This window comes from Gossypium arboreum, chromosome 11 (genome assembly GCF_025698485.1).
Source record: "Gossypium arboreum isolate Shixiya-1 chromosome 11, ASM2569848v2, whole genome shotgun sequence".
Lineage (NCBI taxonomy): Eukaryota > Viridiplantae > Streptophyta > Magnoliopsida > Malvales > Malvaceae > Gossypium > Gossypium arboreum.
In genome coordinates this window covers 16,309,862-16,321,043 of record NC_069080.1, presented here as the reverse complement: position 1 = coordinate 16,321,043, position 11,182 = coordinate 16,309,862, and the positions used below count along the sequence as shown (strand labels likewise).

Below are 11,182 nucleotides of genomic sequence, written 5' to 3'. Positions count from 1 at the left end.
GTGAAGAAGTTGCAATCAAGATAGACAAATTGGGATAAGATTTTCCTACCCAACCACATTTAATGCAGAAACCGCCCTTTCAAATCAACGCTTCTCAAAAAGTAGACGGTTTCGGCTTCTAAGGAACCAAACCCCATTTCCAATCTGACGTTCCTTGTCCTTTTTCATTCCCTGCACACCTTATTTCAGTCTGGTTCACGCTGTCTCTCCGCCTCCATTCTCCGCACGATGAAGTAAGGGACTCCTCCATACACGTAAGTTAGTTACTCTGTTTTTAGACTCATATTAGCTAAAACATGGGCTAGTTTATTTGCTACATTGTTTGTGTTTGAATTGAATCCATCCAAACTGTTGTGAAATCTGATGAATATCTCTGATATGAACCCCGATCTCTGATCTGTCTATTTGATCTGATTGACATTTTTTAATGATAGTTAATGCATCACCTTCTATTATTACCGTTCACCACCCCATTTCTGTACTTGTTTTCACTGTCCACAAGCATGCAATGGCTTCCGCAGCAAAAGGCGAGCCAACATTTGGGTGAAAACTGCTCGTGAAACCAGAACCTCACCGTGTGTATTTCTTGCTACTATCCCAGAGCACGATCTAAAGCTCTCTTTCTCAAAGGCACCATCAAAATTGATTTTAACAATCGATCTAGTTGGGGGTCTCCATTTGGCCTTCGTTCTACTCCTAATATACTTCCTAACCTCCGTATCATCAAGTTCCCTCAAATACCAGCCAATAGTATGTGAGATATCCTTTCCAGACTTTTGCTTTCTCTCATGTACTATTTTATTTCTTTCAGACCAAAGAGTCCACAGAGCACATCCAAACATTCGACTCTGATGTTGAGAGCTCTCCGCAAAAACTCGGGTAGGCCAATCCAAGTGCTCCAAATCTGGCCTATTCAAAACCTAGATTACTCCTAAACAGGTCCAGACTTCTATTGATGTAGGACACTTTCTAAAGACATGGTCCACATTTCTCCCCCACACCGAGGACATCCTATATTCACTACCAATTTTCTTTGTCTCAAATTTGGGAAAATAGGAATAAAATTTCTTGCAATTTTTTAGATTGTAATTTTCACTTTAGTTGGAAGCTGTAAGTTCCACAATTTCTTATAAAAAGCTTTAGTAGCGGTCTGTAATGCATTAAAATTAGGGCCAAAGTTGCTTGTAATAGTTTATAAGCACTGCGGACGAAGAATTCACCTGATGATTCCCCTTGCCACACCACTAGGTCGTCATGACGCTCCTTTTCCAAGGGAATCTGTAATATCCTGCCCGCATCTCTTGCTGAGAAGGTATTGAAAATTACTTCCCTTTTTCCATTCTCTGCTAGCTTTATCAATAAAATATGTAACAAAAGACACATCATTACTTTGCATGTTATCACATAATCGATATTCAACTGAAGCTGGAATCTAGCATGCTCGGAAATTAAAATATTGTCCCCCGAACCAAGCTTCCATCCAAAACCATCTTGCAAAAGACCTCTTGCTACCCATATACTCTTCCACGAATAGGTTGGTTGGTTCCCTAAACATGCGTTTAAAAAAATCAGAATCAGGAAAATATTTTGCTTTTAACACGCAAGTTAATAAAGAATCAAGACGATTTATCAATCGCCATCCTTGTTTTGCCAATAAGGCAATATTGAATTTCTCAAAGTTGTGAAAACCCATACCTCCATCTTCTTTCAACTCACATAGTCAAGACCATTCACACCAATGTATTCCTTTTTCTCCTGTCCTTTTTGCCACCTGAATTGTGGCATGATACTATTTAATTCCCTACAAAAAGTTTTGAGTAGTAAGAAACATGCCATCGAGTAAGTTGGACTAGTTTGCAATACCAACTTTATAAAAACTTCCTTACCCCCTTGAGACAGGAACTTCAAATTCCATCCATCGATCTTCTTCTTGAACCCGTCTTTCAAGAGCTGAAATGCTACTTTCTTCCGTCTATCCACCATGTTAGGTAAGCCCAGGTACCTCTTAAGATCATTTGAATACTAAACTAAAAACCTTTTCGAAATCAACACTCAAATTTCTTTTGGGGTATTTGAGCTATAGAAGACCGTTGATTTGTCTTAATTCACACATTGGTCTGAACACGATTTATATTCCTTCAAAATACCCTTCAAAACCTGAATTCCTCTTTCATTTGCTTCACCGAAAAGGACATAATCACCGACTAAAAGTAAATGCGAAATTTGAAGGCCTCATCTACTAGTTTTTGCCCCTTTAATCAAACCCTCCTGCAAAGCCATGCGCATAAGGGTAGAAAGACCCTTATTGCAAATCAGAAACAAGAAAGGGTTTAATGGGTCTCCTTGTCTAAGCCCCCTAAAAGGTCGAAAAAACTCACCCATTTTTCCTTTATTGCTCACTGAATATGACACTGTAGAGACACATTTCATGATAAGGTCGACTCACCTTACATCAAAACCCATACGTTCCATCTTTGCCCTTGTAGAGCCCCATTCCACTTGATCATAGGCCTTACTCATATCTAATTTTAATGTCATAAAACCCTTGCACCCTTTTCTTTTCTGACAAAACATATGCAATATTTAATAAGCAAGTAACACTTTGGGCTTTATTAATACACAGCTCCAACACCTTCTGAAAACGATTTGCTATTGCATTAGCTATCATTTTATAGACAACACTACGAAGGCTTATAGGTCTGAAGTTTACCATGTTTTTTGGATGCAACACTTTGGGGATGAGTACTATATTTGTGGTGTTAATATCATCCAACTCCAGTCCTTCATTCAAGACTCTCAACGCAGAATGAGGTTACATCCTCTCCCACAATATGTCAACATTTCTAAAAAAATATGGCCAGAAAACCATCAACCCCGAGGCTTTTGTCGATCCTATATATCGAGCAGTAAGCATCATATTCAAATCATCCAAAATGCATTCATCAATTCCCAATAAAAGAATATATGTTTTTTTGTAACCATCTACCATCGGTCATTTCATATAGCGCTCCAATATATGGCTCAATTATTTATCTTTTTCATCCACAACCACTCTGTACTTTTGGTCTCCATTAATTGAATCATCAAAATTAGTCATACATTTAAAAGTTTGAAGGGTATATATCCATTTTAAGACTCTAATTGTTAGGTTAATATGCAGAGTAAAGCTGCTAATTAATAAAGGACTTAGTTGCCTTGTGTATAGTTGAACTTTCATATTATAGTTCCATTAAGGTATTATATGTTTGCTTTTATTTTTTTTTCTTTATCAATGTTTCTTTCATATTTTTAAGAGGAATAGAAAAGCAAAAATATATATATATTTTGAAGAAATTTTATTTTATTTTATAAAAATTTACTTTTCTTTCTAATTACATGTAGTTATTAAATAAGTTTTCTTTTACCAAATGTAATATAGTATGTAAGATAGTAGATATATCAAATTATCGGCTAAATGTAGTAATATTATATTAATGGCTCCGTTAAACCAAATTAGGAAAAATATAAAATTCCCACGGATAATCGGTCCATGCAGCTTTAACCACGAGTTACATGGTAAAGTTGCTACAGGTAGTAGCTAAGCTTCCCTTCGATTGATTCGATAGCCTTAATGGGAATGTCCTTGAATTACTCCTAGATGGGGAAAAGAGAGAATGAGAGAGACAAATATATACATCCAAGGAATAAAGAAATCATATTATATATATATAAACATGATAGGGTATTTGGGATTTGGCAAAACCATAAGGGTAACTTCAATTACAGCACAAATCATATAAACCCATCATCATCATCATCATCATCATCTTGCCCTGGGCTAAATGCGAAAAAAAACCCAACAAAACTACCCCTACCCTCTCATCCATATAATGCAGAAACAAACACATTACCACTGCTTAATAATGCTGGAGATTTTAAGCCACAATCTCACGCTATTAGAAACTGAACTACTTCCATAATTTCCCACTGGCCAAGGCAAGCAAGCATCTAGCTAAAGGGGGTAAAAACACAAACTTTATCCGTCTTAGATTATGCTTCAGTAGCCACCACCCCTCGAGCGACCACCACCACCCATCCTCCCACGGCCACGGCTAAAGCCTCTACCACCTCCACCTCTACCTCTTTCATAACCAGCACCTGCCGCAATAAAACAGCCAAATGAATTTTTTACAGCAATTTGAGATTCATTCATCAATGATTCTATTCTGCGTCTACAACTTATTTCAGTAAGATTTTGGCTACTTTGATAGGTGCAACTGCCATGCTCTCATAACCAAGTTATAACAAGCAAAAGCCATCATTCCAAATTAAAAGATTATGGGCACTATCATTGTGAATTTCCTTTGAATTCTACATTACAACTAACATCTAAACTAGACATTCTTTTGCTTGATCTACTCTCAAAACTTTGTTTTACATTCCTTATATTGTAGGCAATATGATTTATATTGAAACGAGTGAAAATCGATAGCGGGCTGGTTGACGAGTACAGATGAGGAAGGAGCAAGGAAAGCCAAGTTCACAAATTTAAGACAAGGAACCTTCACCTATGAACTGTTTTTATTTTAGCATATAAAACTTCTCAAAGTTATAAAATACCACTCCTTCAATAAGCTATTAAAAAGTATACTTACCACGATAACCCCAACCTCTTCCTCGCCCACCACCTCTGCCCCAGTTTGAATATCCACCATTATCTATAAGAAATAAGTGAAGTATAAAGTGTGGTCTAACTAAAACGCAAATTTTTGCTTCACAAATGTAAAAGTTCAATGAAAAATGTCAACAATTATCATAAAACTATTCAAAATCAATATATTATACCTTGATAATTTCCATAGCCACCCCTGCCCCAACTCCGCCCTCTCCCTCTGCCTCTACCACGACCCCTACCTCGGCCATATGAATCTGCATTTAAAGTACAGGAAATGAGTTGAGCTTGAAATGAACAAAGTTCTTAGAAAACAGTTGCAGAACTACTAGTTCAAGAAAACACCTTCATTAACAGCATTATATGGGATACGAGCTTGTTTCGGCGGTTGCTGCTGCTGATATTGATATTGTGGCTTTGGTTGTTCAGCATAATGTGGAGCTTGATACCTGGAGTCACACAATTCAAATCATACCAGCAAAGACTTGCCTCAATCAAACAAGCAACATAAAAAATAATTCTGCATCACAGGCTATTAAAACATGTAAGAACTGGCATCTAGTGTTATATCAAACCCCATCTAAGCATAAAATTAAGTAATACAATTGGCTACCAACAGACATCTCATCAATTTACCATCCCATTGTTGAAAAAAAAAAAGCACAAAAAAATACAAGACAATTTAGCCTACCCAACAGAGTTTTTGTTTAGTTCTCTGGTTGACAAGGTAATAGATATCATTGAGACATGGCGAGTCATCTCCACACTGCAAACAAGATAAGACATACACATATGTATTAAGTATAAACTCGACACATTGTAAATAGGGGTAGTAAAGTAGGAAACTTACGGAACAAGGCCCTCTTCAATAGGCTCCCACACATCAGTTATGCTCACCGAGCTAATGGAAGTATCTTGATGCAAGCGAGGAATCCGCTTCTGTTTCACAATGCAATTCAGTAATCACGAAAAGTGGCAAAACACAATGCAGGGATGATCAGTAAGGACATCACAACCTTTAAAATCTCGGCAATGGCTACTGTCTTACTGATTGCCTGTCCCATTGCTTTCAAGACAATTTCCTTCACATGCTTGTCCTAAAAACACATCATCGAAACACTTGAATACAAACAACGAATATAAAAAAAGGTGCACCACTGGCAGAATAGTCTAATAAAGCTATTATTCAGAGTGAATCAACATAAAAATAGAATAGGCAAAAAGCAATAGAAACCAGCTTCAAAGAAAAGGTAGCAGAGTCACATAAAAAGAAAATTCGATGTTTAAGATTTGATTTCTTCCATATTTAGCAAAGTATATGCTGACAACTAATACCAACTCATCAATAGTAATGGACTAATAGAATGCTAAAAAATTCTAACCCCAAATTTTATATTAGCTAAAAATAACACACAAGAATAGAGCAGATATTAGCTAAAAATTGTATCAAATAGCTTTATTCATAACAAGAGGATAGAACCCATTGAATAGTACAGGGATTGAACACAAACAACTCTGATAAACAAAGATACGCAATGCAATCATTTTTCTCAAAATCAGGAAAGAGAAAACCCAAAACTATCGAGCAACTAACACTTAAAAGATACCGACGTCAAATCCCTAAACCAAAAACTCATAAAAGAAAAAGCAAGTCCAAAAAGACAGCTATGGAGGCAAACAAATCCATAGAAGAAAGCTACTCAGTACAAGAAGAGAAACCCTCGAGCAGGAAATGCCAAGAAACAAAAATGACAACAAGAATGAAGGTCAGTGGAAAAAAAGGGTGAAGATAAAGAGGGAGGGAACCTGAAGAAGAGCAATAGCATAGTTGATGTAGTTCCGAATAGCACCTTGGGAAGTGATTCGGATCTCATTCTCGTTAATGGGTGATTCAGGCTTTGGCTTCTCTACTTTCTGGTATCTATCCATTGGTTGTTGATGGTGGAATAGTGGTGAAGCAGTGAGAAGAAGAAGGAAAACCCCTGATTTAAACCCTAGCCAGTAGCAGAAGGAAACAAAATGTTGGCTGTTAAGCGAATCCCTTTTTTCTTCTTCCGTGGCCTTGCTTAAATCTTTAGCTAACTTTCTCCTTCTCGGGTTTTTATTGGGTTGGGGTTTGCTCTGGTTTTATGCAGAGAATAACCTTTTATTTTTTACACTCGCTACAGGAAAGCGAGTTGCATACACGAACGGCTTAGATTGGTTGATACTATGTGGCCCCTAAACCTTGGGCCCAAGCTTTCTTTTGTTTTTTATTTTTTTAGCTTGAATATATTTTCTTGGAAATCAAGAAATGAAGAGTAAAGTAACCCGAAACAAAATTTTAATAAAATGTTTTAGAATTTTCTTTCTTCTATGACTAAATTGGGTTGGGTAGGATTATTGTATTACATTACTATAATGTATGATCAGGTTAAATTTGTTTATATTTATAAATGGTTAATTTAAATTTATTTTAGATTTATCCATAATTTTAATTTCTTTTAAAAATTATCTATAATTTTATGTTTTTTCAGTAAAAGAAATTTGGTCAACAAGAAAATTCAATAAGAATAATTATAAATAGATTGTGCCTGTTAGGATTGTTGTTCATTAATGTCTGCAAAAATAATGCAGGCCATTCAATAATCCTAACCTTTACTTGAGAGGAAAAGATTTAAGCTGAACCATTACTCCATAAAAATTATTTTATTCATACAATTCACATTTCAAATTCTGACACAGAAAAGAAGCACAAATCTATTTCAGAACAACAATTTCAATACATAGACACCAACATAATAGTTAACTGAATGAAAGGATCGATTTTGAGGGATTATCGATCGAAAGAAGAAACTAAAGCATCCACAAAACACTCTGTGACCTTATTTCCTTGTGAGACTCTGCAAATAAAAAGCTAACAATGTTTCTCAAAAGACTATTTAGATGCAAGAGCTGGCAGATGAAGAACTGTACAGTAGCAGGCATCTTCAAGCTCATCTCGGCATGAAAGCATGATTCTGTTTTGCAACCACAATTTGTGGGGTTCTTGATAATCTGTTGTTGGACTTGCTTTTGAGCAAGCTGCGGAAAGATGCAATGTAATTTCAGTAACATCAAGCATTAGACCAGCATAACGCAGCACAAATTGCAAGCATTTGGTAATCGACGACATACTTGGTGTATTTATTTCAATACCATCTTTTACTCTTTTGGTTAAATGAAGGTCAGTTATTGAAGTAGAACAGTTGACTGATCAGCAAGCATACGCATCCTTGGCTGTAGCACTACTAATCAAATGCAAGATTGCCTAGGTTCAATAGATACCTTAATTTGCAACCGTCATGGTAATATGCAAAACCACCTCTTATAACTAAAATAACTAACAGTGCATCAATGGCATTGCTATACTATCTTCACACTAAAGGACTTGGTATGTGACACACAAACAACTATGGAATATGATGATGTGATGTTAAGTACGTGCATGACAACCAAAAACGGAAGTAAAGGAATTACAGAGCAGTGTACAAATTCAAAAGCTTCTTAACACAGACATGCAAAAAGCAAGTGGCTGAGATGCGAATAGCTAGTGAAACAAAGGTTCGATTATGTCGGTGCTATTAGGGATGAATTGTAAGATGAAGAATGAATTACTGAATAATGACAGATAAAAAGGATAGTTATGGGTTTTAACCCACCAAAAGAACTCTTTGGACATTATTTGCACTTAAGACCAATAACCCAGGTTTTGTTAGCATCTTATGCTCAAAAAATTGCCCCAAGGATGCAACAGAACCTTCCAAATGAAGTCAAGACATCCAGTTTATCCTAGAGCTGGATACAATTCATCCACCAATGACAAACTACAAAAACTGATAGATTCAATCGAGATCACAATCAGTATAAATTCAATCACACTAGAGACTGACCTGTTAAATTCAAAACCATGATAATTCTAATCAAATACCAATGCTTAAATAAAATGCAATACATCAAGCATAAAAGGAAGATAAGAGGAAAAGAAACTCAAGGTTCAAACTTACCAAGGTGATACATAGCTTGTGCCACCCCCAACATCTTATTGTTGGGGGAAAGAATGACTTAGAGAAACGGTGGAACAAAAGCTAATGACTTTATGGAATTTGTTAACAGGTAATGGCAACTGAGGCACTCTCCTCCAACTGCATTTCCCATTTTCAGCACTGATTTCGCAAAGACATGATGGGTACTTTTGGTGATACTCTTCATTGAATACATATATAAGATTCCCCATTCCAACGCATTTCAAGCTTGCAAAATTTTCATCTTCCTCGCTTTCTACCAAGCTGTGTAACAAGCTCTGCGGCATGATCGAAATCTCGCTGAATTCCAATGTAATTTCATCGATTTTCCAGAGATTAAACGACGGTCCCCGTGGCGCGTTGCACATCCCGGCCAAAACAAGCATGTCGTTGCACGGAATCAAAAAGGAAAAAATGACCCCTGGTGGCCTGAGAGTTTGAACCTCACTCCAAACGCGGTTTCGTAAATCAAAAGAAGATACGAAGCAAGAGTAGATCCCAAAGACGTAGAATTTGCCCTTGAACAAAGCTGATGAAAGAGATTGGCTTGAGTTCCCGGACCTGAAATCAGCCGGCAAAGCGGGGCAAAGCTCCCAAGAATCACGATTCGGGTCATATATTTCAACAGCCAACCTGTCTTCGATATCAACCAAGCCACCAATGAACCTGACTCCACCGACGACGATGAATTTGAAGCCGAACCCACCGGAGGAACCATCGTAGAAGACACCCAAAAGAGGGTTAAGCCTGGAGAACTTCAAGGGCGAGGTGAAACGCCAGGCGGATTTGAGAACTGGGGTGTAGCTGAAATTGGGAGTGGTGGTGAAAAAGAAGCCATTGGAGCCGAGGAAAGCAGAGGAGGAAGAGGGGTCATCAAGGCGAGGGAGAAGAAACCAGGCGTTCGACAAAGGGTCGAAGGCGAAAGACTGGTTGTTCCGAGAAGAAGTGTTGTGGAGACCGAAGAGGAAGAACCAAGGGTAGGAAAGGCAAGGGGAAGTAAAAGAAGGGGAGGAAATAAGAGAATTCCAGAGCTTGCAAACGGCGGAAGCACGGAGGAGGGAAGGGAGAGGAAGGGAAGAGAAGATGAGTTGGGTGAGATCGAGGCTGAGAGAGTTGATGTTGGGTTCTTTAGGGTTGTGGTCTGACATCGAATGGAGGAAGAAGACCGAGAGGTAGTTGGAATTTGGCAATGAGAGACTGAGAGGTGGGTGAAAGAACGTGGCTTTCGAAGGAAATGAGAAGAAAAAGAGGAAAAAGAGGATTAAAGTTAAAATATGCGGTTAGTACATTCACTTTTATAGAATTTGAGATTTAGTCATTCTGTTGGACTCCGATCATTATCATTATTTGTGGTTTTTGACCTTTGGTTAAAATTTATTAATTTACCCTCTTTTTTTTTCTGTCAACCATGTACTATGCCTTAACAAGAAAATTTAATCAAAATTTCAATTTAACACATTTTAACAAAAACTACTAATAGTTTTAAATAAAAGAATAGATTTAGTTTTTAATTTTGTAAATACATGGATTAAATCTTAAATTTTGTTAAAGTGTAGCAACTGAAAACATATTTTAACCGATAATTATTTATGGTTTTGGAATTTGGAAAAATGAAATTGCCATTTTGGATGAAAATTTTGTAAGTTTAGTTCATTATAGTATTTAAATTTAATTTTATAATTTTTTTAATTTACAATTACAATTATAAATTATATATATTCAATTAATTATAATTAAAATAAAGTAAGCTAAATTATACAAATAGTCACTTAATTATATCTGTGTTCTGTTTTAGTCACCCATAGTTTGATTGATAATGAAAGCTTTTTTCTAATTAGTATAATAACTCATTTAATCATTAATACTTATATATTCTATCGATTTGATCTTAATTCTAAATAATTTAATAAATTTAATCCTTCACAATGACAAACTCTATTAGTTTGATCCTCAAACTTCCTAACCAAAACTTTCAACTTTTAAAATAGAGACATTCCATATTTATTAATTGTTGTATTTATGGTTGAAATTATACTATTCGGTACATAACCTTTAAGAAACTAAATGTCATATTTATCTGTAAATATTCTATGTCAATATGCATTGATTTTTTCTTTTTTCCAAAAGTATTAATTTTTTCCTTTATATTTTCTTAAATTCCTGTTTTGGGGGGACTTCGACAAATAAATACTTAACTGCTGGGAAACCAAGCTACAATCACTTATGGGTTTATTTTTCATATTTTTTTTTGAACAATCTTATTATAGGTTCTAATCGTATCTATTTTTTTCATATATATATATACACAATGACTAGAACTACTTATAGCATCTCCCCAACCCATAAATAAGAGGATAATGCACTTCAGCGCACTCGAACTCACATCTTCCTGCATTGACAACAATGTCTATATCAATTAAGTTAAAACTCAAATATTCACCACGAGTATATCAATTATTCACCCATTTTTAATTAGTTATTATTTAGT

At 36.0% G+C, this 11,182-nt stretch overlaps 2 protein-coding genes and 2 long non-coding RNA genes across 5 annotated transcripts; 1 reads left to right on the top strand and 3 right to left on the bottom strand.

The window, feature by feature from the left end:
* Positions 1-4,814, top strand: LOC108489656 (uncharacterized). Of its 2 annotated transcripts, XR_008274227.1 has the most exons (3): positions 1-254; positions 812-1,312; positions 4,434-4,814. It is a non-coding gene; the product is annotated as an uncharacterized LOC108489656 (long non-coding RNA). The 2 variants fall into 2 exon arrangements; XR_001872039.2 differs by lacking the exon at positions 4,434-4,814 and having other exon boundaries at positions 812-1,424.
* On the bottom strand, positions 1,316-2,539 carry LOC128283817 (uncharacterized). Its single transcript, XR_008274228.1, has 3 exons — positions 1,887-2,539; positions 1,696-1,801; positions 1,316-1,547 (listed from the first exon to the last, which is right to left on the bottom strand). It is a non-coding gene; the product is annotated as an uncharacterized LOC128283817 (long non-coding RNA).
* On the bottom strand, positions 3,672-6,783 carry LOC108489655 (uncharacterized). Its single transcript, XM_017794336.2, has 8 exons — positions 6,458-6,783; positions 5,668-5,748; positions 5,502-5,590; positions 5,343-5,417; positions 4,997-5,100; positions 4,825-4,908; positions 4,635-4,697; positions 3,672-4,137 (listed from the first exon to the last, which is right to left on the bottom strand). Exons 1-8 carry the CDS (start codon positions 6,578-6,580, stop codon positions 4,037-4,039), a joined length of 720 nt encoding a protein of 239 aa, XP_017649825.1. The 5' UTR covers positions 6,581-6,783; the 3' UTR covers positions 3,672-4,036.
* A 523-nt stretch (positions 6,784-7,306) lies between these two features.
* On the bottom strand, positions 7,307-9,970 carry LOC108487081 (F-box/kelch-repeat protein At3g24760). The gene is made up of 2 exons (XM_017791311.2): positions 8,677-9,970; positions 7,307-7,714 (listed from the first exon to the last, which is right to left on the bottom strand). The coding sequence occupies exon 1, from the start codon at positions 9,840-9,842 to the stop codon at positions 8,712-8,714; it is 1,131 nt and encodes a 376-aa protein (XP_017646800.1). The 5' UTR covers positions 9,843-9,970; the 3' UTR covers positions 7,307-7,714; positions 8,677-8,711.
* Between the last annotated feature and the right edge of the window lie 1,212 nt (positions 9,971-11,182).